This window comes from Carya illinoinensis, chromosome 15 (assembly GCF_018687715.1).
Source record: "Carya illinoinensis cultivar Pawnee chromosome 15, C.illinoinensisPawnee_v1, whole genome shotgun sequence".
Classification (NCBI taxonomy): domain Eukaryota; kingdom Viridiplantae; phylum Streptophyta; class Magnoliopsida; order Fagales; family Juglandaceae; genus Carya; species Carya illinoinensis.
The window spans coordinates 33,578,752-33,596,284 of record NC_056766.1 but is presented as its reverse complement, the minus strand read 5'-3'; the positions used below and the strand labels follow the sequence as shown (position 1 = coordinate 33,596,284).

The following is a 17,533-nucleotide window of genomic DNA, read 5'->3' as shown; positions in this document are numbered from 1 at the left end:
TGCTCATGCATGATCTGAATTGCAAAATTCCACACATGTTAAACTCATGAATATATGGATACGTAAGTTATACGTATTTCTTTGAAAAAAAAAAGTGAAATTTATTATTAAAAAATAAGAAATTTTATTTACAATCATAAGTAAGGGACTGTGTATGTAGACCCATAAATATATGTATGGGGCAAAAGGTAAAAAAAATTATTTTAAGAATTATATTATTGTAATTTTAAAATTTTCTTAAAGATAACTGTATGGCCTTGTATGAGCCGTCCCCAAATAGAGATTATACTGAGACTAACTCGATCTTAAAAAAATATTTTTTTTTATGTAGGTCTCATATTTACATATTTTTTTAAAAAGAATACGGGAGACTTGCATACTTTAAGACTGTAAATATCATTTCTTTAGTTATTATTAGAGTACCACTATGTAACTCAAACTAAATATATATTATCTTTAACTAAATTTTAGGATTGATACAACTTTTATCTTCATCTCAATCTTTAGGACTTGAATTGATATGGTACTGAGCTAAGTAACTTTTCAACCTAATATACCAAAAATATTGATCAAATTATTAAACTTTGTAATTCAAATCCCTCAATATTAAGATCTAACCATTAAGATTGCATCACCTTAATTATCAATTTCCATTCCTCTTATATCTTATCGGTCATAATCGAAATAGGAGAGGGTATATATGGTATTTATTAATGAATAATGCTATTATGCTTCCCCAGTTATACTACTCATTATGATTCATTGATAAATTAGGCTTTTAGTCTTCAACTTTTTGTGTTTTTGGATTGCATGATTTACTTTTGAATATATTTATATATTTTTATTTTTTAATAAGCCACGTGGCATCAAGCTGTGGTGGTGTCATGTCAATAGGACAAAATGCGATCAGATATTTCTAACAAAATGAGTCATAAATAATTTTTTCGTTGCAATAAATTAGTCATAAATACTCATTTTTCTTGTAGTGTTAGGAAGACAAGCATAATACCATTTCTCTTTATTAATTTTGGGTAATATATATAAATAAATTATAAATTAGAAGCAAAAAAGGCTCATTTTCTTTTCAAATAGGTTGAACTAGTTTATCATTTATATATGTATAAATGCTTTCATCATTAAATATTAGTGCTTAATTATGAAAATAATTAATTTTGAGGTCATGATATATATATATTTAGTGATAAAATAGATATACCGTGTTATCTATATATATATATTTCAAGAATATTTAATTATAATAATTTTCGAAATTTTAGAACCCCTAGCCTCCTAATTCCCTACTCCTAAAATTGGTCTGATCTCACTAATTAAAAAAAGAAAAAAGAAAACCCATCTTCGTTCTCTTAAAAAACTAATTAAAATCATTTCAGCACTTCTGATAATTTCTTAATTTTCTTTAAATCAGAAAGTGGCAAACATCAGTACACTGACGATCTTGATCAGTACCATTTAATAATTTCAAGGTTGATTTTTTTTTTTTGATATTTTTCTAAATTAATTGACTATTTAATTAATTAACTAATGATCAACCTGTTAATGATTAATACTTTTAGCCTAAATTAAAAAACATGATCACCAATAAATAATTGTACTTGACGACTACAGTACTTCGATCTCCTCCTAAAAATCTAACGAAATTTGCATGTACTAGAATAAGGTTTAAATTGGAAAATATTTTAATAACAAAAAAATCCCACAAAAGTAAACATACATAGGTTGATGCTGTGAGTTAGATTGTAAAGTTATTTTTATTATAAAGTAGATCTAACGTACCACATCATACATATACACTACAAGAAAATTAGTTAGTTGTAGTTAGCTATTTTTTACGAAAATGATTATTTTCTATTAAAATTATGAGTCTGTTTTAGTTGCAAATAGTCATTTTGAGCGTATATAATTCGTCACAAATGATCATTTTTCTTGTAGTGTATATCAATCTATTTGTGTATTTATATGTGTGTATACATATATGTGAAGATTTATTAAAGTGGTTGCTTCTAATTGCGCGCACCTGTTTAATTTAGAACTTGTCCTACTCCATGGCATTAAACCAAATCATAAAAAAACAAAGGAAACGACAACACTTTGTAATCAATCAAGATTCAAGGACATGATGATAATAGTGTCCTTTTGTGAGAAAAAGATGAATAGTAAATGTTTAGGCAGACATGCGCACCCATTCATTTTATCTTTTAGTCAGATCGATCCTTGGTGCGAACATGATTATTATACTTTTAAGTGATAATTGTTTTTTTTTTCTCATTTTAAATTTTATCATTTATGGTTACATTGACTAATGTATCATATTATAAGTTAAGTTTATTGAAATAACTGACGTATAAAATCGTTTAAAATATTTTATATTATCTTATATGACTTACGATGAAAGAACTGTATTTCGTCTCTTCTATTTTTCTACATACTAATAGAAAGTTGAGGGCATGGGATGTATGTTTCTACATTAGAAACTCCAACAAAGTACATTGTGCCATTGTGCTAAGTAATCCTAGCTTGTTGCAACCACCTATAAATGGCATGCATATTGGTATGCAATTATTGGCAAAAGTGGGCATATCATGATCATCAGTACATAATATTGAACATAGATCTCATGCATATTAGTGTCCTTTTGTGAGAAAAAGATAAGTTGTGAATGTTTAGGCAGACATGCCCACCCATTCATCATCATCCTTTAGTGAGATGGAGTATAGTGCGACCATTGTTTTCATGATCTTTGTTTCTTTCTCTAGCAACAGAAAGTTCAAAGCAGGGGATCTTTCCAAATAAACTCCAACAAAGTCAAGCGTGTTAATTAATCCTAGCTACCAACTAGCAACCACCCCTAAAAATGGCATATTGGTGTGTTATTATTGTCAAATGTGAGCATATCATGACATGTAACATTATTGTACACTGAGGCATTTGGTTTACCCACCCTTTCATATAACTTTTTGGCGAAAATGATGTGAGGGACAGGGATATTGGGGTTTTTTAAAGGTTTGTGAATCATCCAAGCTAGCTAGCCATACACCCATTGTATATATGCATTCTTATATATAATTAATACCTCGATCGATATATTTATTCCATGGCCCCACTCATATAGTGGAGATATACTGTGATTACAATTTCGAATATTTCGATTCTTATTTCCTGTTATAGTACCTGCTTTATGTCATATTTTAAATGATTAGTAAATTTAATTCATACAGATCGTTGGGTAAACACATAATTTGCTACAGATGTAGCCCTTAGAGATAAAAAAAAAGGCCAAAATACATTTTTTTTTTCTTTTATGTTAAGTAGTGATGTGACAAATTAATCTTTACATTAATATTAATGTGTTTGGAGCTTGAAAATAGATTTCTTTTTTTATACAAATCTAACAAATCACTAAACATCTACCTAAGCAAGAGATCAGATCAATGAGTGCAATCAAGACAACCGTGGCAGGCATGAAATTGAGATCGATCAAGTCAAGTGAGAACAAGTTCACGACATTTCGACCAAATGATCTTTAGGTAAGAATATCTGATCATGATCACTACACCTGGATCTAAGTCATGACTATTTGCAACGTCCAAATGGAATCCAAACCCTATCCACGTACTGTCAAGAAACCCATGATTACTATGCACGTAGTACTTCCCCTAGCTGGAGTAGTGGTGTTTTGGTATACGTACAAAAGTTATTCCAGGCTTAGCACATTGTTTGGCTAAAAAATGGGTTTCCCTAGAAATATCCATGAATCATGGTACAGAGAAACTTGTTGGCAAACACAAGTACGTACTTATGTTATCCAGAGTCCCCCTCAAAGCCCAACATGCATACACAATCAGTCCCTTTCAATCAATTAACCAAGAACCAGGAGTCCGACTCAACCTCCACATCCATGACATTGAGTTAGTTGCACACAGAAAGTGTATTTGGTATTATCCGCTTGACAGCATTACTTGCAAAGTAGCTGAGATATGATCAGAAAAGGTGGTTTAAAGCTTTGGTGACAGGGTCCCTTCAAAGTTGGGCATGATCGAGCTTCAACAATGGAGTGAAGATCAAAGCTTGAGGACATGCAATGGAGTCAAGATCATAACAGAAGAAGAAGAAAATACAAAAGAAAGAGTACTAGCTACCAGCTCATGTTATATATGTTTTCAATCTAGACAGAGGGAGACATGCACCTTTCTCAGAATGGGCCAAGTTGGGCTTTTCAATTTGCATCAAAACTACAATAATTGGACACATGAGTCAGATATGAAACAGTAAAAATAAAAAATAAAAATCTAGGCGCAGATGAACCGAACAACTACTGTTTGGTCACAACCTAGACAAAACAGTCATGTCAGGCTGTGTGAGAAATGGAAAAGCAATATTCCCATCTAATAGCTCCTTGTTTGGCTCAGCTTAAATGCTATTATATATATATATATATATTTATATATCTTTCTTTTGCATCATATTTTATTTCTCTATCTTTTTGCCCTGTCCTGTCTTAGAATAGTTTCCTAGAAAGCATTCACAATTTCGATGGTTTCTTGGCACTCTTCCAGGCCCACACAGTGGGATGGTCCTCCAAATATGCCCGGTTGGAAATCATATGCCACAAGATATTTTCAATGGCATAAGGATAAAAAGCAACACGAACTTTCTTTCCCATCACTGCCTGTATATATGGAATGCTATATATATATGTATATAATATACATATATATATATTACTAATAGCAATTACACAATAAATATTTCAAACAAAACTACTAGCAAAGACACATCAAGCTGGACCAGATCATTAATAATTCAAGTCAAGAGGTTGAAATCTGTTTAACAATTGAAACTCACCAAATATTAAAGCCAGTACACAAAAAGAAATGTTTGTCGTACAATCTGTAATCCGATTTTTCTTGATGATCATCGCCCTCTGATAAATGGTGCAATATCCCCTGAGAAAAAAAATTCAAATGAAGCTGAAAAGATGGTGAAAAATGAAGGAAACAGTAAAAAATAATACTGTGAAGCCTTGTTATTTCAACCACATATGGGGTTTTGGTACAGCACAGACCATACAGAGGCAAAGAACTCACCAAGGAAGTAAACGCACTTAGGGTTTTTTTTTTGGTTTGTTGGTATATTCTCATATTATCTGCCACTCTAATTGATTGCACATTCATCTCCCTTTTCTTTCATAGTTATCTCCTCCTTGAAAGCAACCTTAGAACAATCCTAGCTTTACCATATCATGTGGTCCTTGTAATTATGCTAGTCTAAAGTAGTCAGGCTCAGTTCTAGAGAGAGAGAGAGAGAGGGAGAGAGAGGTGGTCAGGCTCAGCTCTAGCTAGGGAGGGAGAGAGCGATGGTTTGAGATGAGTGGGGATCAAGGACGGCATGTATAAATGGAAAGAAAATTGAAGAAAAAAAAATGGAAATATAGTTGAGGTAAAGAGGGCTTTCAAGTGTGGATGGGACTATTGCCATTTTGAAAAAAATGAGATGAAATGGGATTAGTAGCTCGGGCACTTGTTGATTGGCTAGGTTTTGGAGAAGGTCTATGTATATGGCAGTGGCAAGTACAAGCACAAGCACAAGCATGTCTTTCTTGACAATGTGAGAGAAAGAAAGAGAGAGAGAGAGAGCTTTTCAAAGAAAAGTTAAACAGATAAGCACGCATGGAGGAACCCAACGACATTCTTACATAGAGAGAGAGAGAGATGGGATTTCTTCCTTTTGATGAAAGGGACGTTTAATTAGAAGGCCAGTCAAAGGGTGCATTACCTGAGAATTGCAGGCTCACAGTGCATACCCCTTGGAGGGGTGAAATAATTGTCCTCAATCTCTCATCATGTTTAGACACAGCTACGTGTAGGTTAAAAAATCCTTTGTAAAATCATATATGCAAACATGAATCGTCCAATGAAAAAGTCACAAACTTTTAGCAAACCAATTACCGTGACACACTTCCCACTTGATCTCCCCCTAAAACACACACACACAAATACAATGTGGATATGATTATTTATTGTTATTATTATATATAATTATTTGCAGCATATGTCTTAAATTTGTGATTCATGAGGGGCCTGTTGAAGAGTGTTTTTGAGGGTGGAGGAAGTTCATGATCATGAAAGCCTCCTCACCTGCAAACCACGTGAAACGCCACAATTACTTGGTATTCTCCTATCCACTCGTCACTTCCCAAATATCGCTAAAGGAGCCAGTGCTACTGTTTGCCCAAAAGAGAGAAAAGATTAAGAAAAAGATGGCTCTTTGTCTGCAATAAATTCCCCATTCCAGGGTGCTTTAGTACCTCCTCACCATCTTTATTCAATCTCTCCCTCTCTCTCTCTCTCTCTGAAGCCCTTGGTCGACGTACAGTATTTTAGCTCTGCTGTCTTTCTCAAGCTGAGGGGAGGTAAATGTACCCTCTCTCTCTCTCTCTCTCTCTCTCTCTAACACACACACTCACACACACAAAACGCAAATACAAGCATATATACATACATACACATACATTGTACATCATCAAAGCTGTCCTTCTCAAGCTCGGCTAGAAAGTATTAACTCATCAAGGGTTGTCCTTCTCTAAGTCTCAAGGTTTCCACTTGCAGAGAGAGGTAAAAGGATGAAATGAATTGGAAAAATTGAAACGACCCACGTCATTCTCCTGCTTTAATAGTCCAACCGGCCACCGTCAGGCCTAGTTAGGGTTGTCCAGTGCAATTCATATTCATAGATGTATCCCTCAAACAGTAACAATATTGGCAGTGACCCTTTCTCCTATTCTGACCAACCATTTTTCCAGCACCCTTTTCCAAATCATGACTTCAATATCATCTGCAATTCCAAACAAGAAGACCCTTCTCCTTTATCCTTCTTCGGTCAATACTTCTCTTCCCCTTTCGTAGATGACGATGTTTTCATCCAACAACACCATGACCTGTTGTTTCAACACCAGCAATCCTTAGTGAAAGCTGCCAATAACACTGCTGGATCTGTCACCAACAATATGGTGGATTCCAACAAAAATCACATGAATGGACAAAAAATGGCCGAGCAGATCCCGAGAAAACGATCTTGCAAGAGAGATCGGCACAGCAAGATTAACACTGCGCGAGGCCCAAGGGATCGGAGAATGAGATTGTCCCTTGAAGTTGCCCGCAAGTTTTTCGGCCTGCAAGACATGCTAGGCTTTGACAAGGCTAGCAAGACTGTTGAGTGGCTACTCCTACAGGCAAAACCTGAAATCAAGAAGTTAGCAAGAGAACTGAAGCGCAGTTGCAGCGTTAGTGTCAAGAGTGCTTCCTCTACTTCTGAGTGCGAAGTCGTGTCTGGCATCGATGATGTTGCAATTTCTTGTGAAAATCAACAAGGAACTGCTTCAGAGGAGAAGATCTCGACGAGTGCTGTGAAAGAGAAGAAGATAAGGCAGTGGCGGAAGAGTGCATTTCACCCTCTTGCTAGGGAGTCAAGGGAGAAAGCTAGGGCAAGGGCAAGGGAGAGAACAAGAGAGAAACTGAGGAGTCGGAGGCTGGATGAATCAAAATTATGTGAAGAGGCGACCAACTGTGACTTGAGCCGACTAGGTTCTTGGAGTAGCTTTGAAACTGGGGAAGAATCTGCCAGAACTCAAAGCCATAACAAGAACCTTTCCTTGGAGGTGCCACCGCCTGAGGTTGAAGAAAGAAGCTCCCATGCTCGAGATCATCATGATTTAGGGGCTGCAGAAGCCATGGTTAATGACGATTCATGTCCGAGTATTGGAAGATGGAGCCCATATAATTTGATTTTCAATTCTCTGAACAATACTGCAATTCCCCAAGAGGTAATTACTCCAAAAAACAATACAAGTTTACTGAATTTTTCGAACAAGGCACTCGATCAGTCTAGCTAACTTCCTATATATGTCATGTGCTATGACAAGCATGTATCTTCAAACGGATAGTGTCTTAGATGAACTACATTTTTTCAGATGACTGAACTCCTCGTACAATTTTTGGCAGCCTCAATTTGCAGACTTTCAATTCTTTGGCAAATCGTGGGAAGCCTACAACAATCATAATCTATCAGACAAGGACTATCTCTCGTATGTCTGATGTGTGGAATGAATAAACATTTGCAGCATGATATCATGTGGTGCTGATCTCTTTCCGTTTGAAATGTAATATACAAAATTATCCTATTTCATTGTGCAATTAATCTTGTTTACTACCATGTTGTGAGTTATTGTTGTGTCCTAATTATAAGAATCTCATGTTTCTTTTGCTTCTGTTCCAAATATATCAGAACTGAGTAGAAGACCGATAAAATATATATCCACATGAGGTGGATTAGCAGGTGGGTTGATAAAACTAAAGTATGAAGAAGTCTTTCGGGGTTAAGATGGATTAACAATTCACTAATGCAATAGATGGATATATTCGTCGTTTATTTTGCAATATACCACCTTTAAGGCTTTACCTGCAAATTTTCAAGTGATTTGCGTTTCAATATAGGTTCACTTGACAGATTGCCATGCTTTTTTTTTTATGTCTTCTCTAGTCTATCTTTCTATGGAGTTAAAAGTATTAGGGTTGCTTCTCTACAATATCTTTGTTTTTTTACTTGTGAGCTAACTTCCTGAGTGCATTAATCCAGGGAATGAATTCGGTTTATCTTTTGAGATGTGATTGAGTAGACGCTTGAGTGATCCACCATCCACTTTCAGGTCATGTTTTCAAAGTCCATTGACACCTAGGTAGTGAAATTTCAACACACCAATTATCTCATTACTTTACATGACAACAAAAATCTTGAAGTCAAGACAAGGAGAAAATTAATGATATAGTCTGTCACACACAAATAATTAAATTAGTTTAGGAATTAAACTTTAATTTGCTAAGGTGGGGATCATGATCATGTATTGTCATGATGAGCTGCTGAGGTTTCCTAATTATTAATAAGGGATAAATCAATGATAGGACACAATTAGCTTCATAAAAAAAACAAATAATAAAAAGGTTGATAAGCTCAATTGATGATATCTGACCAAGGAAGTGGAAGGAGAGGAGAAACAAAACCCTATGTTACTGGTACTGCTGCCATGGTGAATGATGTATTAATTCCAAACACTTTACTTATTCCTAATGATACTAGAGCTAATTCTGGACATATACATGATCATCTATAAATGGGGCTTTTGTAGAATAGAAATTTGTATATCCAAGAAGCAAAGCTGAATTGTTCTCATCGCTTTAAAAGATCAATTGCAGTCATATTGATAAGATCTAATATTATAGGAGGAAGAAGGTTGTAATATGCAGGTCTAGTACTGGATATCTGGTTTTCAATCTGTTTTTGTTGCAGTCGGGACTGCTCAAGAGATATATAGTAATTTATTACTTATATTTTAAGTTTTTATCTTCAAGTAAAGGGGAGAAGTATCTATGAGCACATCATTTGTTAATGTATAACAGCGGGTAAAACCCTTTACAATTGCAGATGTAGTGGTACTATATATGCAACTGAACAACACAAATTGCTAATAGAAAGGCTTTAAAGTATTAATTTTATCATAAACTTATTAATAATATTTACAATTGCACATCATTTGTTTGATATATTATCTTAATTTTCTGACGTCTCCTAGCTGCATGCATCTTCAAAGTAAAATTTTCAAGTAAACATCCAATATTTTATATAAGTTTAAAGCAAAGTATCAACATATATATCAAACCTCTCTTTTCTGAGTCGTATGGATCTTTGAAAAATGAGGGAAAGCAAATTAAAATTGTTATATTGCTGCTCAATCTGCTGAGCTAAATACCATTGCTACTGCATGTATGGCTGTCAGTCCTAGAGGGTACTGTTGCTTAATAGCTAGCTATGGCCTAGAAAAGTTTTCCTAAATAACCAAACATATATAAGGGGAAAACACAATAAGCTGGTCTAATATTAAATTATGGTCATGAAACTCAAGAATCTCAAAAGCATGGTTGACAACAGATTTAATAAGATCAGACTCAAAGAAGGTCTAATATTTAAGGACATGACATGAGACACTGATAAAAAAAAATAATATTTAAGGAGACATATGATCAGCTAGTAAGAGGTTTTGGGGAGGGAATTGTGACATATATATATATAGTTATATATATATAGCTAGCTATAGGTGGTAGATTAGGCAGAAAACATCTGATTATATATATGTCTCTTCTTGAAATCTAGTTTTATGAAATGAAGCCTCATTTAGACTTAAGAGACATTTACATAACATTTATTTTTAAATGTGGAATAATTTCCTTTATAGATATAGTGGCAAATGTATTAATATTTGTAAGGCAGGCCCTTTATAACATATGAATTGGCGAATTTTTGGGGTCATGTTTGGGGAATACATATATTTTTACAACTTTTCTCAAGATTTAGTACTGTTTTCCTTAAAGAAGTCACATGTGTTAGCCCCACAAAAACATATATATATATATATATATATATGCCACGTTTTCAAGAAAATCAAAGTGTCTTCAAGATGAATAATTAACAGTTATTTTAGAATGTGATCATATCCGAACTGTAACTTCTGAGATTTTGGCATTTTGCATCCTTAATTTATTAAAAAGTTTTGATTATATGCACACTAAATATAACTTCCGAGAGTGCTTCGATGATCAAGTCATCTATTTTCATCTAACATCCGAACAGTCAAAATTAGCTAGATAATGTGCATTTTGAGGCAAATGATCATAGGTTAATGTTGAAATGCATGAACAAAATGATATATAGTTCAAGTACCACAATTACACAAATATGATAATTTAAATACCCTTTTACCTTTTTTTTTTTAATTTATTTTTGTAATTTATTGTGTACCTTGATTTTGTTTTATTGATACAATTACTTAAAAGTATTAATTAATTTGATGTCTATTCAATATGTTTTAGCTAATCAAAACATTTTTTCTACTTCCTAAACAAAAATTCTTGAGTTTTTAGTACTCGAACTTTATATATATATATAATCAGTACTAGTGGCGATGTAGTATTAATACACATATGATCGGAGTTGATCGTTGGAAAGAGGTAGGCGTGGCGTGCGTTTAGCCTAGGCTAGCTACCGGCCCCAAGCGGCCTGTAATATTTAAATACATTTTTCTATCTTCTTGGAAAGTCTTTTCTCTGGTCTTGTAAGATGAGTAAGATTGAAAGAGAGAGTCATGAATATTTGATATATGTTGGTTGGCTTTTGTCCAACTTTTCAGCCGATATTGTTGAATGGCCGGCCAGTTTCTTGTTACTCTGTTATCTTTCTGGTGAATTCCTCAGAGCTGTGGTAAGCCTTTCTATCTTTTAGACTTTTAGTACGTATTCTATATTCAAATTGGAAAAATTCTTTCGGATGACGAGCGTGGTTTTCTTTTCTATATATGCATTCTTTTCCTTTTTTTTTTTTTGTTGTTTTTTTGGGTTGGTTCTGAGCAACTAGCTAGTACTTGTGCGTATAGGCTTGTCTTTCCTTCTAATTTCTCTCCGAATATCCAGTGCTACCTATAATATTTTTACTGTTTAGTAGTTTGGCCACACACACACACACACATATATATAAATATAATATAATAGACTGTGTAAAGAATGATTATGAAATACAGGCATGCATCACATGATATTCCGAGATCGATCCATGGCTTTCCGCTTGAACAAACAAAAGATTTACAAACTTTTAAGCTTTAGTTACATTTGTTTTTTTCAAGTATCAATGATAAAGGATGAGCCACTAATTGATGCGTTGCAAACTTTTAGAATTTGGCTTGCATCTACGGATCAAAAAGAATTACAAAGAGATTACACAATAATCCCGCAAGCTAAGATAACGTGACTTCGTATAGTCTATTAGATCTACTTGATAATAAAATGTAACTTTACAATTTGACGAACCATATCATCTCATATCAGTTTGTAGGATTATTTTATATAATTCATTTATAGTTAGCTAGAATATTTCTCTATATATATTGCTCAAGAGTTCCCTAGGCGCTGCTCATGTAATGTTTCTGTCTAGCTCGGTTGAATATATAGGATCTATGTCAAGTAATTGTTAAGAGGAACCGAACCATGCCATCTGAATTAACATACAAATTTAAAAGTACTTGACAAAACTGCAAAGTTGGGAAGAAAAGTCTTTTAGGATAGACAAATAGTACGTACTATATGTTCCTCACTGTTACAGAACAAATGTACCCACTGCACTAAAAATCATCCCAAGGGAGTACCTCAAGTACCACCTTATGTGCATGATCTTCTTCTTATTTTCAAGTACCAAATTGAATATTGCTATTCTAGCTAAATGTTTCTTTAATCATTTGATAGCACCTCAACCCCCAAAACCACTGCACAGAAATTAGCAAATGATTTCAATATTTTATTTCAGTTTCTTTTAATGGTGTGCTCTGGGTTCGTTTTCTTTCTCTGTGGAAAGCAGGCCCTCATGAACGAATTTCTGCAGCTCAGCTTTAAAAAACGAGTTTATTCTGATCTGCTTTCTAATTTTGGCCTTGCCCTAAAAGCGTGAGGGCGATCCAAATCCCAGAAAACCTCTAAATACAATGAATCGATTCATTCCCAGTTATTCAAAGAGATTTCACTGTGCTTAACTAAACCCAGAGAGAGTGAGAGAGATCAGTGCTCAAGTGATGATCGTTCAACGAGATAACCTAGGAGAAGAGAGAAGAGAGAAGAGAGAAGAGAAACAAGAAACTATATATGGAAACCTAAGATACCCTGCAGATTAGGACTTACTATTATTAAGCCTCAAGATCTCTATCATTCCTCCAACCCATTTTCCTGAAAAATGAAAAAGAAATAAACAGGAAATATTCAAATATGATCCAAGTTTACTAGGCTGTAAATAACCAAGTGGGAAGCAAAAGAAAAATGGGAACAGTGAAACCCCAATTAGAAACCACTAGTACTCCGGAATCTTGAAGCCCTTGTATAGATATTGTTCTTTTGCTTTTCCGATCCTGGAAACAAAAACAGGATACCAAGTACCAGTACTTTTCAGAAGCGAATTTGATCACATGATTTTTTAGCTTGAAAACCTCCATCAAACATTTTCCCTCTATTCAAAAAGATGCAGTTCAACCACAGATGAAGATTTATAGAACCCCAAAAGATGCAGAAAGATTTACTGAGAGAGAGAGAGAGAGAGACAAACAGGTTCTTCCAACCCACTTCATGAAAAACCCAGAAAGGAAGTTCGATCACTGTATGGATAAGAACTGATGATAAACCCTAATGGTGATGGAAAAAGCTTGTCTTGGAGTGGTTGGAGGAATTTTAACAGTGGGGAACACCCGAAAAAGGGTTGGCTGGTTGCAGAAATGAAAGCGCACTGCTGGTGTTGTATAGTACATTGGGCATTACCGCATTACCCTTTGAGCAGATTGAAAATGACCACTTTCATTCAGGGTGGCTGTAACTCATTATTAATGAAAGAAAGTAAATTTCACTAGCACATGTAAATATGCCCTTTTCCTTGGAGCATCTAGTCTAGATTTACCACCTTAGTCCTTGCATGACCCAGTCCCTGCCCTGTGTCTCACTTTTTTGTTCTTGTTTTTAAAATTATTTTGTAGGTACCCACCCACCTCTTCCAGGACCACATGCAGAGCTAGGAAACTGATGATTCTTTAAGAACTGCTATTGGCTTGCATGCATCTATGGAAGAGGATAGGCCTATTGATGATGTCTTCTACTTTTTAGTTGGACACACATTCAGTAACGTACGTTTCAACCAGATATAATACCACTTCATGTACTGTTTTGGCTTGTACTGTTAGTGGTGAGAAATAATTAAGAGAGACTTGAAATAGCTAGGGATCGAGAAAAATAGTAACAAGAGGAGAAAAGATGAAAAAGAAATCTGCAAAAAAAAAAAAAAAAAAAAAAATCTTAAACATGACAGAGGAGAAGAGGATCGAAGAGGGGATCAGGGGGAAGAAAAAAAAAGAACATATGTACGTATTTGGGTATTTGAATTTCTAAACATTAACGCTTGAAAGCCAGTCTGGAGATCGATCAGCCCTAGAGAAAGGAAAGGAACATCTATTATAAATTTATATATGATTATCACCGTTGGCTAGCTGCACTTGAGACCATGCATGGTACATATATAGGTTTTGTGGGTGCATGTCATCAATATTGGGAATCATATAAATATATATATATATATACATATATGTATATCTATATATATGTATATGTACGTATATTGTGTATCTTACTCGAAATATTGCCTATATTAACTAGCATTTGAACCATACTTTGTGGGAAAAAAAAAACAGTTCAAATATGAAAAGTTTTAGTGTCCTATAACTAAGGATGAGAAGTTTAGAGCTTGCAGTTTGGATAATCTTTTTTATTTATTTATTATTTTAAGCAAAGTTTTCAAAATTAATCCAAATATCTTTTGGTGCATTATGATCATCATGTTCAATCATCACAAAAATAGTTTTTTATTTCAAATTTTCAACTTTTATCCAATTTTCACGAAAATCAAAATAAAAACTACCATTAAAAATTAAATTCAAACAAATTTTCAACTTTACCCATTGATCAGTTCTTTCACCTAGCTATAAGCTGTCCTAATACAAGAAATATTTTTAAAAAATTATTTAAATCCTCTTATATATCTAGTTTTAAAAAACCCAACGAACTAAAGAAAAACATAAAGAGATCAGCTCAAAATTAAGGAAAAGATCATCAAGACCCAAGGCAGGCAATAACCCCATGATCATAAATGGATCATTGGGAGAACTATGAATAGCGAGTAATCAGCTTATAATCTCATGCATATATATTATACTCTTAATTAATTAAGCGATATAATTCTAGAAACCACAATATATTGTTTCTAAATATGAATCCGAGTTATTCTATTCTACATATAGAATACACAATCAATATTACTTACATGATAAGATTTGATTTATAAGATTCAAATTTTAAAATTAATCTACCAAATCAAATCATGTTAGCCACGATATATCTAAACCAAAGTCATGATAAAATGTTTTTGTCTGATTCTCATGATGTCCTCCTGATCCAGCTAGACTCTAATATTAATAAAATTAATGGTCGTGTCTCAAGTAAACAAGATATAATAACCATATATTGTGATCTAGATCTGGTAAAAATAAAATAAAATCTCTGTTTCATGCCCCACATGATGCATTATTCATTGCATCCTGCGCGTCTTTTACTTACGTTAATGTATCTTTGACAATCAACACAACATGCCACAAAGTTAGTTTGGTGCAGTACACATAGTATATTGATTAGATTAATCTAGATTTTGTAAATAATTGTGAATATTCAGTGCATTGGGACTGAAATAGTTTGAAATGACCAGCTTGATCATGATTTAGGATTTTATTTGTTGAAATTATTGCGATAAACAGCTTATCTCTGCTTGCTGTGGATCATCATTATTAGCCATATTAAAGTTGTACGTAAGGTCGTTTTTTGGTTGAACACCTATATAATAACCAATTGGATTTTAATCTGTCCTTTGAGTCCTGTCCCAGCTTGCACTACAACCACTGAAACATCGAGTCATGTGCAAGCAACATCGAAATGGATGCCATGCCATGCCAAGACACATATACGGTTGTTTACAACATTTTTTTTTTTTTTTTTGTTGATAAGTAAACATGAATTCATGTATAAGAACAGTGGGCCGGGGAAGATGATCACAAGAAGAGTACTCATGATCCATTTTTACGTGGGGATATTCTTTCTTTCCTCCTTTCTTTCTTTTTGATATCAGATCATGATCCTCAGCAGGTGAGCGAATAATTTGAAGGGACAGCAAGCTTTACAGCAAATCAATTCCTAGCTAGTTGTCGCTTGGATCAGGATGATTAAATCGAGGTATTTATATTAGTACTAGTGTCGGCTAGCTACATAATAATCTGCATCATGTTGCTGGAACATTGACATAATATTGCTGTGTGCTGTTCCATGCATCTTGTTTTATAGATCAAACGACACTTGTTGGTTATCATCATGTACAGTACTTCAGGTTGTAATAGCTAGTACTGGAATGTAGCCTAGGTACGAGATATACAGTTTTTATGAGGTACTGGTTGATCAGATCATGTTTTGTTGAGTGCTATTTTGGATGTTTACGGCTGGTTTGATGCTAAAATTATCTCAAATAAATTGTAAATAGTAAAGAAATAATAGTAATAAAGTATTTGTGAATAATAATAGTGAATTATTTATAAATATTAATAGTAGTGAACTATTTATAAATAATAATAAAATAATTTGAGAATAGTTGTATTTTCAAACATACAGCTTAGAATATCTCAATATATATATCAATAGTAGTAAAATAGTTTTAATTAAGATATTTTATTAGGTTTTGGGTAAGAGAAAAAAATTGAAAAGAAATATTATAAAATTAAAAAATTATTTGAATATAATTTTTGAATATAATTTTTGTTTTAAAATTTAAAAAAGTAGTATTATTTTATATATTTTGTTTGAAAGTTTGAAAAAATTGTAATAATTAAATAATGATTAGATAAAAGAATTGAAAATTTGAAATTAAAAAATATTCTATTTGAGTGATATTCGGAAATAAAATATACGAGAATATTTAAAAATATTTAAAAAGATTTGTATAGGCAAACGGACCTTAATTTGTAGTTTGAGAGCTATGTATATTTGATGGGATTTCCTAAAAATTCTTTGTGCACGGTCAAAAGAATGCATGCAGCCTTGTGAACAGCGATCAAGAACATTGGTTTAAGTAAAATACGGACTAAAATTCAGGTTATTCACTGGCCGGAATATAATCTTTCTGTGGTGGGTACAAAATCTATCTAGAAGGAAGGAATTTATAAATATATATATATATATATATCTTTGTGTTTTTTATTGAAAAAAAACGAGAGAATTAACCCCATTTTATTCTTCTCCATATCAAGACGGGGGCGGCAACCCCACGTACATATATATACAATTAAAGTCTTAGAGATTTAATGAATATATTAATAAGTATTAATTATATATCTGGATTTCAGTCATATATATATATTTATATATATGGAAAATTGCACCCGGCCAAAAGATTTTTTTTTCTTTTTCTTTGTGACCAATTAATCCTTATATATATTTTTCTAAATTAATTAATTCTCAATCGTTTCTGAGCATTGTAGGAAGTGCAATTAGAGCTAGCCAGTAGGAAATCAGCTTTTGGGTTTTCAACTCTATACCTATATAAATATATATATATATATATATATTTATAACGTTCAAATGGGAGATCCAAACCACATGGCTATACTTCAAAAGGACTACTCAATGATACAATTGGAATCCCATTAAAATATTATAAAGAGTAAGAACTTCTTATCCTCAAGTAATATGGGATCTCATATACCACCTACTCTTATCCTTATCATATGAGATATCATAATCTACTCCTCTTAAATTTCCTACATTCTCATTAGGCTTGTTAGTTGTAAGTGGCA

The 17,533-nt window shown here is 33.4% G+C and overlaps 1 protein-coding gene and 1 long non-coding RNA gene across 4 annotated transcripts in view; one reads left to right on the top strand and one right to left on the bottom strand.

The window, feature by feature from the left end:
- Window positions 1-3,552: 3,552 nt before the first annotated feature.
- LOC122297453 overlaps window positions 3,553-17,533 on the bottom strand; it is a 32,491-nt gene continuing 18,510 nt past the window's right edge. Inside the window, exons 5-7 of one of the 2 annotated variants that reach the window (XR_006238783.1) lie at window positions 4,864-4,964; window positions 4,206-4,250; window positions 3,553-4,036 (exon numbers count right to left, since the gene is read on the bottom strand). This is a non-coding gene — a long non-coding RNA (uncharacterized LOC122297453). Of the gene's footprint in view, window positions 4,037-4,205; window positions 4,251-4,863; window positions 4,965-11,678; window positions 12,834-17,533 lie in introns of those variants that run through there. The other variant, XR_006238785.1, reaches the window with a different exon arrangement.
- Window positions 6,279-8,279, top strand: LOC122297452 (transcription factor TCP12-like). Of its 2 annotated transcripts, none has more exons than XM_043107504.1 (2): window positions 6,279-7,840; window positions 7,988-8,279. In XM_043107504.1, the coding sequence occupies exons 1-2, from the start codon at window positions 6,752-6,754 to the stop codon at window positions 8,075-8,077; spliced, it is 1,179 nt and encodes a 392-aa protein (XP_042963438.1). In that variant the 5' UTR covers window positions 6,279-6,751; the 3' UTR covers window positions 8,078-8,279. The 2 variants fall into 2 exon arrangements, with proteins under 2 accessions (XP_042963438.1, XP_042963437.1); XM_043107503.1 differs by having other exon boundaries at window positions 6,297-7,840; window positions 8,019-8,279.